General features: G+C 42.2%; 1 protein-coding gene across 1 annotated transcript; it reads right to left on the bottom strand.

The window, feature by feature from the left end:
• Positions 1-220: 220 nt before the first annotated feature.
• On the bottom strand, positions 221-13891 carry cdan1 (codanin 1). The gene is made up of 28 exons (XM_041953546.1): positions 13799-13891; positions 12586-13301; positions 12299-12499; positions 11754-11944; positions 11332-11451; positions 11142-11220; positions 10903-11023; positions 10227-10336; positions 9931-10020; positions 9728-9803; positions 9315-9520; positions 8806-8938; positions 8420-8563; positions 8149-8315; positions 6686-6767; positions 6447-6536; positions 6299-6353; positions 5988-6124; positions 5789-5892; positions 5233-5382; positions 4479-4542; positions 4266-4344; positions 3173-3399; positions 2536-2643; positions 2372-2435; positions 1989-2200; positions 1295-1402; positions 221-1161 (listed from the first exon to the last, which is right to left on the bottom strand). The coding sequence occupies exons 1-28, from the start codon at positions 13874-13876 to the stop codon at positions 1039-1041; spliced, it is 4035 nt and encodes a 1344-aa protein (XP_041809480.1). The 5' UTR covers positions 13877-13891; the 3' UTR covers positions 221-1038.
• Positions 13892-14649: the final 758 nt, after the last annotated feature.

Genomic DNA, 14649 nt, shown 5'->3' with positions numbered 1-14649 from the left:
ATTCATTTTTTTTTTTTTTTTTTTGCATGTCTGTTATTATTTAAATCCCCTGCTGTTTAAAGCGTTAAACTTGGGATTACACTTTATTTTATATTTACTCTTATTTGTGGGCTGTATATCTATAAGATCCTGGCCTTGGTCACAATGTGATTTTTCTAGTCACTATGAAACTCTCAAATCTGCACAACAATGACGACAACATGCCACACTTTAACCAGAATACATCTTTATTGTTAGATTTTTCAACTTTGTGGCAATATATAAAATATTTCAATTTAAAAGCAGCAGGGAGTACGGCGCTCGTTCAACATGAACATAAACAACCCATATGCAGTCTCGCATTCATGAAATGCACGTGCAGTCACTAGTTGTGGCGGTCAAAGGCAGTGTGTGAAAGTGCTGCATTAAAATCAAAACATTTATTTCTTCTGGTGGCTCTAAAATCCAACAAAAACACCTACATTTTTCAGCTCATTTGTGGCAAGTGTTTTCTGACAAACTATGGCTTGTTTGAAGGATTACTTTATGTAAAAATTGGGCCCACAGTTATGTTTTAATGAGCCGAGGTCTGAAGTTGCACAGTGCTGCCCCTTCTCGTGTCTTTGCGAACTCTTTTCTAAGCTCTTGAGTGTTTGAAATGCTTCATCTAATAGCATTTCCCTTCAAGTACAATCATCAACCAGGTTTGCTTGTAGGAAGGCTGAACAGACCATAGGTGTGAGATGGCATGGTCCCTGGCTACTTCTGACTGGCAGGGCTTTCTGGTTCTCAATGTGTCTTAGCAAAAGGGCAGAGGGATTCACGAAAGGCTGCTGTCACTTCACAGGTGCAGAACAAAAGTCTGAAGCTTGCAAAGTGCTGAGGCTGACTGTGGAGCAGCTTTGACGGGCTGCGCAGTGGCAACTCGAAAAATGGTCAACAACAAGAAGTCATCCAGAACGGTCTCTTTCTTGAACAGAACACATTGACAGATGTGGCATAAAACACTGTGGCGATCACACAAAAGATGCTGTGGGACACTGGGCAGTATCACAGCTGTCACGTAGCTCCCTCTACTGTCTGTTGAGAGACCTGCAGCATGTCCATGCGGCTTTGCAGCTCAGCCAGAGGCAAGGGAGGTTTAATGCTCTGTGACTGCAGCTGAAAATTTTCTATCAGCTTCTGAAATGACACAGAAATGAGAGAACAAAGTGAGTGCGAGAGAGAGGGGAAAAGATTCAAAAGAGGTCAAATCGCCAGGAAAAGAAATAATTGCCAAGGAATAAATGATGACAAGAACGCAGCGAACCCTCACCGCTGGCAAGGCCAAGCTTGTTAACTTCTTCCAATGAGATATGACCTCCTCCTCGCTCAGGACTCCTCTGTCAACCAGCCTTCTAACCAGGAACAGGTAGTTGTTCCACTAAAAAGGTTACAAAAGGTTAAAGACGATAGAGTCAAACAACTTTCAAAGAAATTAACAGTCACCGAAAAGGTTGAATTTAACAAAACATGTCATCAAACATCTGGATAGGAGAATTCAGGCCAGGCAAAGCTGAGCAAAACAGCGAAGAAATGAAACAGGATGTGAAATGCTGGAGCTAGCTGGTGGCCAAATGGTTCATGAAGCTCTCTTTCTTCCCTTCTTTCCTGGTTGTCAGGACTACTCTATCAGCTGTCCAATTAAGGCAAAAAAGCTCCTGCCCCTAACCCTAATTATCCAAAGTAGGAAATAAAGTAAAAATCTCAAGAAAAAACGAATATAACTGAGTCCAAAATATCTGTACAAAATTCAAGTTTCATATATTATAGAGGTGTTTTGTAGCATTTTAAATTAGTAATATTTGCACACCTGTTGCTTTAAAGCCTTGACCTACAGTCTATAGAGGGCCAAGCACACAAACAGTATGTTGTGAGGTATTTGAGGCAAATATCCTCTAAACAAATAGGAATAAAAGACAGAAATAGTGAGACTTCTGTGTCAGTCACGGCAGCAGTAGTAGACATACCTCAGCGTCGCCGGCCTTCAGCACAGCTGTGACGGTGAGTGGGGCGAAGAGCAGGTGGAGGGGTGTGGGGGAACAGCAGTCTCCTTCCCACAGCTCAGCAAGCTGCTCCAGCAGCGCTCTGACAGGAGGCTCTGACCCTGAACCAGGACCCACAACAACCCCGTCACCTCCACTGCGCCCTGATAGAGACAGCACGGGCAGCTCTGCAGACACTGAGCAGATACACACAACAGGCACTCAGGTCTGTTACACACTACATTACCTAGACTTTAAATAACATTGTTTAGGACACAGTGGCACTTATGGGAATTACGCTTGCAGTTATCACATTGCATGTCATGGAGAAATTAAGAGTCTATTATTCACAGCCTGGACTCTCTTACCCAGTTTGCAGGCCAACAGGACAGTAGAGTTCAGTAGCATCTGATCTGACAACACAGTTGAAAACTAAGAGCAGAGATAAGGAGAACAGAGCGTGATGAAAACTGGCAAAAAGCAGTAAATCCATCACAAGTGTTGTTCTGTTGCACACGAGTATCTTGTGTACCTTTCTGCAGGCCAGAGTGTCTCCCACTCTCTGCAGCAGCGTTTTGATCTGAGAGCCAGTCGGCAGCTCCTCGTCAGCCCTGGGGCCTACTGCAATGCTCAGCAACTCCTACATTAAAAGTTAAATTTAAGTAGTGGTTCAGACAGGCATCTTTCATCTTTACTTCAGCAAGAAGTACGGTTTATACTTTGAAGATGCAAGACGTTATTTCTACAACCCCGATTCCAAAAAAGTTGGGATGCCGAGCAAAACGTAAATAAAAACAGAACGCAACCATTTCAAAACAAACTGTTGACCAACAGCGGTTTTATGAAGTGTTCCTGAGCCCGTGTAGAAATCTCCTTTATACAATCATGTGTTCACAGAGTGGTGAACCCCGCTCCATTCTCGCTTGTGAGCGACTGAGCCTTTCCAGGATGCTCCTTTCATACCCAATCATGATACTATCACCTGTTACCAATCAACCTGTTTACCTGTGGAATGATCCAAACAGGTGTTTTTGGAGCGTTCCACATCTTTCCCAGTCTTTTGTTGCTCCTGTCCCATCAAATTCAGAATAGTTGAGACCTTGATGAAGTCAAACATTAAGCATATTTTCTCTGTAGTGTTTTTAATTGAGTCAAAAATGGAGGCATACCTTCATCTCAATGAGGACGTCAGAGGGCAATGAAGCGCTGTGGCTGCAGTGTGGAGGGCAGAACGCAACTCTCTCACTTCCTCGTTTCCTCTTGGGAGTAGTCGACTGCTCCGGGGTGACCAGCTCAATCACAGCCCCCTCCAAATCCCCCGAGTCTGGAGGCACTGGGCTTCCCACAGCCTTCATCACGCGATCACACCTGCTCTTCCACTCCCGTCTTATCAGGGCTGATGGTGAGAAAACAGAAAGTAAATCTCAGATGGATGTCCTCGGGGTGCCTTAAATCACAGCACTGGTTTTTCTTTTCTCTTCATCTACAATGGCAAAGATGTTCTGTAGCAATCCCAGCAGCACTGAGAGCTTTTAAAGACAGTTATACTAGTGTTTTTACATGTTTAAGCATGTTCAGTACATACAGCATCAGGTATCCTTACAAGGTTTTACTGTGTGCTTGCAGAATTTAATCAGTTCCTATCAATCACTGCAGCATAAAAATCAGCTTGCAGCAACGTGAAACAGGGACCCACTGATCCAATACACAAGATCATTACTGATAATGTTAGGGTTTTTTGTCAATGTTGTCATAAATTCAGTGTTTCTGGAGGCGTCTTAGTATCACAGAAATTGCTGGCTTCATGCTGCTGTATATCTATAAAAGAGTTCAAATTCTGATAATTATTATATTGCTGTGAAAAAGAGAGGCCTGGTATCACGTCACTATTTGGTTTCTGCAGATATCCAGAGTTGAAGAATCATAATCCACAGAAAAAAGGTGGATCTGTGCCTCCCTATATTAGGGTTACTTCACATGAATAATTCATCTCAATAATCATTCCAAGTATGTCTGCTTTCAAATTATAAGGCATATTCGCAGAAAAAATTGGAATACAAATAACAAGCCACAAGGACAATAATATCTCATTGGTTGCACATCTCAGACAAGTTTCATATTTTAATGTCACACTGAAAGGGGTGCGGACTGCAGACTGTGCCCTGCTTTGGGAAATGGAAACAATCAATTTAGAGTGCATGATTTAAATTTAATATACACAGAAACGCTCAAAAGCACAAGTATGGTGCATGAACCAGCTACCTGTGATGTTGGCAGAGAGCCAGCTGCAGGCTTTCTCTGTTGCGAGACGTTTGGTTATGTTTTCAGATGTGGTCAGGACCTGCAGGGAGAGAGTGAGTCGAAAACATGGCTCTGTAAAGTGCCGTGTGACAAACTTTGTTAGTTGTGCTTTGGGAATTATTTGGACATGGCACCATACCACCATTTTTGCATGGTGATCTTTACAGGACTTACGGCAGGGGAGGTCTCATCGGGGAGCAGGATTCGTATGGCCTCAGGACTCTTCTCACAGCAGAATCTGCAAAACCACATTAAACAGAGAAAACATTACCACAAAGAAGTGCAGTGAAATGCTAACGGTGCGCGATGAGCAGTTTCTTTTGCCTCAAAACAAAAGAAAAATCTTTTTCCAACAATCAAATGGCCGTTCACTCATACATGCCTATAGGCTGTTAAAAAGGAACCTGGTAAAAGCCTACAGGGTTCATACAGCTTCTTTAAAGTAGTAGTAGTAAAATTCAAGCACTTTCAAGGTACCTCAAACAACAATTTCTAGACTCTCAAAGCCTTTATCATCACATCTAAACTGTTAGTATAAAAGCAACTGTAAGTTTGCAGAATTCCTTTATACCCACAGCAATCAACATATATTGTCAGCTGTTTATTTTACCAGCTGTTCATATTAACTTTGATTGTATGTTACGATGGTGGTTATTCAATGTTCGCTAATTTCAACTCCAGGACAACAAATATCACCACAGGATTGTTTGGCTTCAAATATTAAAATATGTTTGGTTAAACAAGTGATCATGTAGACGAAACACCAGAGTATGTTGAAAATCCCAAAAATCCAAGGGGTGTATTTAAATTCAAGCATATTCCAAACCTCGAAAGCATAACAAGTAAAATGAGGCATTTTCCAAATTCTCCAGACTTTGCACCAAAAGTTAAAAGTTTTCCTGGCTGCTTGGAAAGGAGACTGTTTTACCTGGTGGCTTTGGCCAGGGCCTCCAATCCCGCGACACACAACTGAGCGCAGATGGAGTCATTCAGTTTTGAAGGGTTTGAGTTGGCAGACTCCAGTCCATCTCTCAGCATCTTCTCACCTCGCTCCACCAGCTCACTCACTAATGTGGCCCTGTTGAGTGATGTGAAGACACGAACATATGTACACAGACAAAAATCCCATACATAATGTACAGATTTCATTAAACATGGAGCTTTGATACACACATCTATAAAATACATCTACCCTGGGTGGTGGATTCACATCAGCCACCATCCAAGTGCTTGTAAATTCAGACTGTTTAACGGTCACTAGCCCCTTAGGTAGGCAACCAACCAAAGCAGCAGGCTGATTGATTGCTATTCTGAAAGTCCTTTTCAATTCTAAAACATAATTTGGTGGAAGGCTGGTGAAAGTCAAACAAACAAGTGTAAAAGATACAGCTGATTTAGAAGTTTGTGACTTGGAAATTCAGACATCCATGACTGCTTCTGTGCAGCTCTCAGACCCAACCGACCCCCTCCGCTCTGATACCAACTTCATATGCTTGACGGCGTTGGATCCGACTCTCTCAGCTACAAACTCCACGGTGCGGCGCAGCGAGGGAGGCTGGTTGTGAAAGAAGGCCTGCTCCAGGTCCACCTGTCACATTTAAGCGATTGGTTTAAACGCTCATGCACAGGCAACTCAGCGATGTCATTCCACATTTCACTTCACGACCTCTCCTGCTGACTCACCTGTAGTTTCTGCTGCGACCTGTGTGCAGCTGGCGTATCCCTCGGCTCAGCAGAAGTGGGAGTGATCTTGCGGATGATCCCTCCACTCTTGGCCGTGCTTCCGGACACAAAGGCAGCCAGGAGCTTACGGAACTCACCTGGACCGATAAAACAGGTGCAGGTTACTTTGTGCAGGCCCATTTGTGAACTTATATAGACTCAATGTGTTGTAAGCAATCCGGCTCCGGATTAACAGCCTTTTTCCTCTTCCTGTCACAATCCTACTTTATAATATACATGTAAAACATTTTTCCAATCCAAATTCCACTCACCAAGAAATGGACAACATGTATAGAGAAGCTGCTGATCCACCAGTGGAATGCAATCCTACAAAATAACAAGAAATCCCTCCGTATAAATGAAAAACCCGCAGCGGTCATTTTATGGACAAACAGCTACTTGACTGAATATTTTACTTACAAGCCCTGCAGCAGTCTTGCTGCTGTCCTCCAGCTTGGCCACCTCAGTGAACTCATTGGTGAAGAAAATGTCCTCAGGAATCACTGGGATCTACACAAGTTCAATACACCAAGTTTAATAACATGTAACTGAACGATAAAAATGAATATGACTTTAAGACGAACACAGAAGTGAGCACAGTAAGTTTTTTCCTACAATTATATACAAATAACACATAACATCCACACGTCATGTCTCACCTGGAAAAGCCAACCCAACACAGACACCATCAGCAGCTTGTTCAGGTAACACATTTCTCCACATCTGCCCAGCAGCATTCTCCTTCAAAAGACACAAAAGTAATATTTAACCCCATTTTCCAGCGTCAGACAAAAAGAAAGAAAAAAAACGTCGTTTCTTTCTGAGGTCTAATGGGCTGGAAAAGGACGATTTCTACAGATACCTACAGGTTAGAACCTATTTTAATCAGAATATACAGAAAACTTGGGATTCAGCAGAACCAGGATTTTTTAATGTGTTTCTGTCCTTGTTAAAGTCAGGCTCATGCACTAAAGTTGTTTCCAGGCTATATAATGGTATTCTACTATCTAAACAGGGTGACACAAACCATATTAGAAATAAATGGGAAAAAGATAGAAATTTACTTATTTCAACTGAAAGCTCGGAAAAGATCTGCAAATTACAATGGACAATCTCAAGTTCCAACACATGGAGGGAATTTTGTTGGAAGAACATTGTTCGATTTTTTGTGACTCCTGCCCAGAAATAACATCAGGGTAGTGGAGGCACCTGCTGGAGACTCTGTGGGACAAATAATGCAAATCACTACCATATTTTCTGGGACTGTCCAGTGATCAAATCATTCTGGGAGCAGCTGAGTGAACATATCGATAATATTTTTACTAAAAAAATCCCTTGTAAGTTTGAAGCTCTGTACTTAGGAGACATTTCAGTTGATAACTGGACCCGGAAAGATAAACTGCTGTTAACGCTTTTGGCTGCAGGCAAAAAGACGACCACTAGAAACTGGTTAAAACCCGAAGCACCTACAATTGAAGAATGGATCAATATTGTACAGGATATTTACACATTGGAGAAATTGACATTCACCCTCAAAGGCCAAAGGGAATCTTTTTTCAAGATCTGGTCAAAATGGACAGAATATATAAAACCTGTAACCTCTGTGAATTGAATTTGATTGTCATATGAAAGGTTGTCATGCCATACATTCTTGTTTTGGTTTGTGTTAACATACACACTTTAATGTGTTTTTTTTTTTTTCTTCTTCTTTTCCTGATGTGAATGATTGGAGACATATTTGTTCCGTTACGTTATTAAAAACCTGGATTAGCATTTAACGATCCTGCATCCACAACGCTGATGTGGACATTAAATTGTATCGAGAAGTGAAGTTCTGTACCATCTGCTTTTCCAAATAAAAAGTTGAATTTAAAAAAAAAAAAAAAAGGTTGTTTCTATGAGGTTCTTTAGACACATGAATTATTATTAGTTTTCAGGTTAGTTTGCTAAAGTTACATTTCATATCTTAATATTAAGGTTACAAAAATGGAAAAACACTATTTAGCGAAGAATATGAACAGAAAAGTAGCAGTGCAGTGTGCAATCAACATTTACTACTTAATGATAAGCTGAAGCAAAAACACTCTTTGCTAGCTGAATAGATGCAGAGATGGAGACAGACCTGTACAGGAGAAGCAATGTGCCCAATGCAGTTCTATAGCAGAGCAGCAGAGGACCAACGCAGTCCAGCATGGAGAGGAACTCCACCAGCCAGGGCACAGTCAGGATGGTGCGCCTCCTTCTCATGCTGTTACTCAGCACCGCACACACATCCAGGACGGGAACACTCTGCAGGAGGTTCATTAAATTAAATGCCTGTCAGCAAATATGCTTTTATAGCTGCACCGCCACAAAAAGGAGTTTTTATAATGAGATACAACTTTTTTTCCCACCTTGCTGCGCAGGGCTATAGCGGCTTCCTGTATCTCCCGCGATGGTCTCTCAGATGTTTGGTAAGGCAGAAAGGAAATGAATCCCAGAAACTTAGCCAAGAGACGAGCGAGGAGCAGCACGGAGGTGAAGCGCTGCTTCTCATCCTGATGAGGTGGATGGAGAGACAAAGGTTTGGATGATAATTAACAGCATGTCAGTCAGATTGGTCTTAGTCTGGCGTGATTGTAATTTTACAGACTATCCACGCTGAAATCTTCGGCCTACTGTAAAAAAGCTTGGGGAAAAAAATGGTTGTGAAACCTGCTTGATCCAAACTGACAGGCCACTTGAAGCAAAAATCGGTGATGCTGACATTTCATTACTTTGTCGGCCCCTGATAGTATACCTGCTGCTCCATGTCCCCGTCTCCCTCCTCCTCTCCCTCCCCAGTGGAAGCAGGAGGGCTCAGGATGGACACCTCATCCAGCTGGAGGAGCTGCTGACACAGGCTGTCCTGCAGGTGCTGGTTCAGCTGGCAGCTGGTACACAATATGTAAGACGTGTTAGATCACAGAGAGACAACAGACACTGTTTTAACACCAACGGCTCTCAGCTGCTGTCACGGAAACTGTTTCATTTGGTTCAAAAAGGATTTCTGCCAAATGAAAAACAACTTGCTCAGAAAGTAAAATTACTGCCATTACGAAAAGGAACTAATAAGTAAGTATCAAAGCAATTTTGGATTACTGATAAATAGAGGATAAAAAACACTAAAAAAAACCTTTCATGAACCTGATATTGAACCCTGACTGGTTTGTCAGGTTAAGTAGATCTGAAAATAACTTATATGTTTAATGCTATATATCAACTTTTGATTTTTGCTGTGATATAGTGTAATTGGACTTATTGCCTTACCAGCTAGCTATCTGCAGGAAGTCTCTGAAGAACTCCTGGTGACCAGGAAAGGATGGAGGAGGGCAGGGGCCAACGACTCCATGAGGCTGAATGAGACGCTCCTCAAGACGCTTCAGACGCCCCAGGCTGTCGGCTCCCAGCATGCCTAGCAGGTCAGCGTCGGGAGTATCCCCAGGAGAGCTGTTAACACGGGGGCCTTTACACATCTGAAAAAAAAGTGGATTCATTGTGCCTACCGTGTGCAATATGCCAGACTTCTGCTTAAAGGAGAAATGTCTCGTGGATGGGAAGATAACATCAGGAGGTTGGTGAGGTCTTTGTCTTGAAATGTAATCACAGTAGATAAATTTCACACACATTTAAAGTATGTGTTAAGATCTTCAGTGTAGAGTGAATGAGGAGCCGCAGTCTACCTGAACAAGCTGCTTCAGGAACAGACGGGCAAAATGGGAGTGGTTTCCTGCAGAGGTCAGCTGACTCATCATTCCTCTTAAAAAAAAAAAAGAAGACGATGGAACAATGAAATGCATAGGACAAAAGCAGATCAGATAGAATCTATTTTTTAAATTTCAAATTACACCTGGACCAAAAAATGTAAAAGGTTTATTGGACTTGCCTTATCCGACTCCCGAGAGCAGCGTCAAAGTTCCACCCTGGTTCCTTGTGAAAGTCCTCCCATTCTCTTAACACCTCATAGAAAATGTCTCTGAGAAAAGTGCACAAACATCAAAAGCAAAAGTGCAAGTGATGATAAAGTCTAGTTCAGCAGTTTAGTGAAGTGCGCAGCCTCTCCAAGTCAAGACGTTTGAAACAATCTGTTCCAAACTTTAACTGCCACAGAGGTGTTTTTTTTTTTACTGGACATGAAGTGAGAAAGCAGCTTTCCAAAAGAACAAAGAAACTGTGGTATACCTCTGTTTTTTAAAGGTGTGGAAGGCCTTGTCGCTACTGAAGTTGGACCGGTTGTCAGTAGCAGGCTGGAACGGGACTGAGTGGATGAAAGTGGAAACTGACGGAGAAAGCTGGAGCAGATACGGGAAATAAAAACAGATAAACAAGTAAAACCGATCAGTTTCAGTGATGAATTAAAACAAGGACTCTAAGGAGCAAAGAAAGTGGCATAAACAGTAGATTTATTCATTAATAGGGCTGCATCTAAAGATTATGTTTATTATCGATTAATCTGATGATTGTTTTCTCATTTAATTGATAAATCGTTTGGTCTACAAAGCATCGGAAAATTAAAAGAAAAGAAAAAAGCTTGCAAATGCTGGTGACAGAATTGTAGAGCTCAAGGTAAAAAATTGAGAAGTTGGAACAGTCAAATATTTGGTATTTTGGCATGAAAAATGACAGATCGTTAACTAACTATCAAATTACTTTAATTTAATGTCAATCAACTAATCAGTTAATCCACCAAATGATGCAGCTCTACACATTAAGTACACAATGTAATAAATATGTAAATACTATACAGGTACTGTCTGAAAAACAGCATGGTGTAATGGGGCCAATATTTAATTATATTCAGTAACACTCATGCAATAATAAGTGCTTGTAGCTGTAAAACAAAGCATGTAAGTGTTACCTTGGCTGAGCTTCTGTCCTGGGCCTGGGTCAGACGGTCCCTGAGATCCGGAGAGAAAGATGCCACCCTTTCGTTCTCTGCCAGTAGGCGCAAGGTACACTTGTCCAAATGAGCTACCAACCTGCCAAAAATACATTGTTATTAATCAGCTCAGGGAAACTGGAGGAGTAGTGTCTCTTAATTAGGGAAAAGCTGTGTACTGCTCCTAAAACTGTGACACAATATGTAAAATAACTCACTGAAACTGATTCTCCAGAACCTTCACAGCAAAATACACACAGTTGTGTACTTCTCTCAGGAAACATCTCTCCAGCACATCTGAAAATATATTGAAAAAAAGGGCTCAATGTCATCTTCGATTCAAACGGAAGATAACAATCGTGATCTTGATGTTATATGATGTAGGTGACACACAATCTAATTTCACACCTGAATTCGCTGCACACAAACTTTCCTGTTCATCATCATCATCATGAGTCTGAGGAGACTGTGACGTTAGCAACTGCATCACAAAGAAAAGCTCCAGGAAAATGTTTGGCACAAGATTTTCTGTAAGGCATGAAAACACAAACAAACTCATTTTCTTCATCTTTGGAGATCTTTAAAATCACAAACAATGATCAAACAATTATTTTGTTAATTTATTCCTAAAGCATTTCAACTTTAGGACAACAAATTATATATTTTAATGTTTTAAGCCTGACTTCTTAATTATCTTTTTTATTCTATTTGTTTACACTCTGTAAATGCCTTTAAATATCTTAAGTGATGCAAACAAATACATTTAATTCATATTTTTTCCTCTACTGTTTTTTCACTTAGTACATGAGCACCACCTTGTGGTCACTTACCAGATATGCAGGTACAGTACAGCTCTGCCAGAAGATCCAGTTCCAAAGAGAAGGTGACTTTGGTTGGTTCAGGACAGGGTGTTTGCAGATCTGGTGTAACTTTAGATCCCGTCCGAAGCCCTGACTTTGTGGGTGTGCAAGGGTCCAGAGCAGACGGCAGAGGAGAGCCAACCTGCTGTGCACGCTTTGTCCTAAAAGGCAGTGAGTTCAAACTATAAAACAGCTGAGATCAAGTGAGGTGAAGAGCAAGTAGATGCTGCAGTGGAGCCAAAAAAATCTGATATTGTGTCACATGCGGAGAAATGTGTAAAAGAGTGCTGGTACCATAATGAGCAGATGTAATATTAATTATGAAGTCTAGCTTACATTTCTACAAATCCTTCTAGAATTCAAGACACTACCTGTCTATAATGTAGAATGACACACAGTAGAAGGCATGTAGCACTGCCAAGGTCAAATGTTTTTTCTTTCACTCCTCAAACTGGTTCAGTAAAACATCAACTTTTGTGTCAGAACAAATTGAATCATTCCTTGTGTGCACTTACTTTTCCCTCTTCAGTAGCTCCCTCTCTTCCTGCAGGCTCAGAGGACTGCCCACTGTCCCTGACCCCTCAAGCACCTCTACAGCTAATGGGGGAGTAGAAGGTTTACTGAATGGGGTGGAGGTGAAGCAGGTCTTTGGTTTGGACTGCGGCCGCTCTGCACTGACTGGTGTTGGGTTTATTCTTCTTGATGGTTTGGATGCCCTGAAGGAAAATAAGTGTTACACAGATCTGAAAATCAATCATGGACTCAGTGGCAACTTTTGTTTAACTGAGTTTTGTGTACTCACGCAGGTGAAATGGGTGATGACCCAACAGGAGGGAAGTCCTCCAAGTTGCTGAAGTTGAGCTGCCCCACAGATGGAGGTGAAACCTGCTCACTTATCCTACCATGCCCTCCTCCTCCACCTCCTCCTCTACCTGACCTCCTCCCACTCTCCCACCGTCCAATCTCATCACTGTGATGTCCTCCACGCCCATGTCTTCCTTGTCCCCCCATCGGCATGCTGCCACCGCTTCTCCTGCGACTCTTCTGTGACTGTAAGTTGGGGCTGGGTTGGAGGTCAGGAGGAGAAACCATGTAGTCCCCCAGACTGATCCTCTGGCTAGTGCGGCGCTCAGAGCCTAAAGGCCTGGAGGCAGGACTCCATGATGTAGTAAAGGAGGGACTGCTGAAGGCTGTAACCCCACTCAGACTTCGGGACCCTGACTGACCAGACGCATCGCATTCACTTCCAGGTGACACAGTGGCGGCAGGAGAAAACAGCTGGACCCGGCTGGCACTCCGAGAACCAGCTCCACCACCAGCAGACCTGCAAGCCCTCCTGTCAGCGAAGCCCTGTGTCTGTGCAGCAGGTTTGGGGCGGCTGGGGGTCTTGGCTGGCGTGGCAGGGCCATGGGTTAGTGCTTTACTGCTCTGCTCTCTCAGGAAGTTTAAGAGAAATGGGACAAATTCTTGCTTGTGAACTGTCACCCCATGCTCACTGAGTGCCAGGCAGTCACCATCCTGTCGAAAAGAGATATAAATGTTGGAAAACAGAATGTAATAAGTAAAGAAATAGAAATAGCACGCATGAACGCCGCTATTTAATCCACGATGAACCCAAGATAGAGAGTAACTAGGTCAGTAAATGTTTTGCTGGACAGCTTCGGACATTTCTGGAGAAAATAGCCTGTTGACCTAGCTAACACCTGGCTAACCACAATCTGCTATACAGCACACCCCTCTTAAGATAGTAATAATGAAAGTGGTAAGCAGCAATGCTAAGTTATGATCTGTTTTAACCCTAAATTTTCTTTTGACTGGTAGGAAAGTTGACAACGTAGCGTCTCAACTGGAGTCCATCCCATCCCAGCTACAGCTAACCTAGCTCGCTAGCTCTACCAGCTAAAAGTTTTGTTTACAATCAGTTGTGAGCCATGTCACCTCACAAAACACGCTATACGGGGGCAAGCGCTGCTAGCGTGTCCAACCCATGTGGTTCAAAATCATTTCCGACCAACCTCAATATTCTTTAGCCAGTCCAAGACCCTATTAATATCCGCTTTCTTCGACAGAAGCGATTCCAAAAGAGCCGCCATTTCTGGGCAGGAGCTGCGCGGCTAAGGACTGAGGCGGGTGGGCGTGGCCAGCGTGTACGCAGACGCGCAATGCGTCTGACGTATGCTAACCACGTGTGTGGCTGACAGAAGTTCGCAGCATGGTTTGCAGTCCTCAGCGTGATCCTTTTAACCTTAAGAAAGATTTTACTTACTTGACTTAATACTTGGACAAAAATAGTTGTTTGTTTTTTTCTTGACAATAATTTGAATAAACTCTGAGGCAGCAGCTGTTCTTTCTCTCTTAGCTGTTTTGCTGTCACTAAATTAGGGTAATGCTCATCAGAAGTGTTTATATTGAAGAGTTTCACAGTTAGGTGCAGCTTGTTAAAGGTTTGATGTGAAATAAAAATGCCATCAAATGCAGAATTATGCTGGCCTCTAAAATAAAAACTTACCACACTTGCCATACCATACTACAACAAAATATTTTGGGGTCTTCTTAAATTGTTAAGATGGCCAGATCTGGCTTCTATGCCGGCAGTTCGAGACCTCTGATTCTGGAATACTTTACTTTTTTACTTTTTTAAACTTTTTTAGCAATTTAGCTTAGAGTACGCAGTTAAGTTGCAAAGACAGCTTTGCTTACTTTGATCGTAATGCTCCCACTCCAAAAGATGTGATTAATTTGATCAAATTTGGTGGAAAATTCCACATACATAAATCATTACTCTTTTTTGTGTGAATTTTCTTATTCTTAGAAGCAGAAACATACAAAAAAGGTTGAACTGCCAAACATGGCAAAAAGTCTTTTG

This window comes from Chelmon rostratus, chromosome 15 (genome assembly GCF_017976325.1).
Source record: "Chelmon rostratus isolate fCheRos1 chromosome 15, fCheRos1.pri, whole genome shotgun sequence".
In the NCBI taxonomy this organism is placed as follows: Eukaryota; Metazoa; Chordata; class Actinopteri; order Chaetodontiformes; family Chaetodontidae; genus Chelmon; species Chelmon rostratus.
The sequence above is the reverse complement of the archived record's forward strand: the minus strand, read 5'-3'. Positions and strand labels throughout refer to the sequence as shown.

Coding starts and splice junctions, on each gene's coding strand:
- cdan1 (XM_041953546.1), bottom strand. CDS start 13,876: ATGGCGGCTCTTTTGGAATCGCTTCTGTCGAAGAAAGCGGATATTAAT. Junction 11,221..11,331: donor TTTGTGTGCAGCGAATTCAG/GTGTGAAATTAG, acceptor ATATATTTTCAG/ATGTGCTGGAGAGATGTTTC. Junction 8,939..9,314: donor TTCCTGCAGATAGCTAGCTG/GTAAGGCAATAA, acceptor ATTGTGTACCAG/CTGCCAGCTGAACCAGCACC.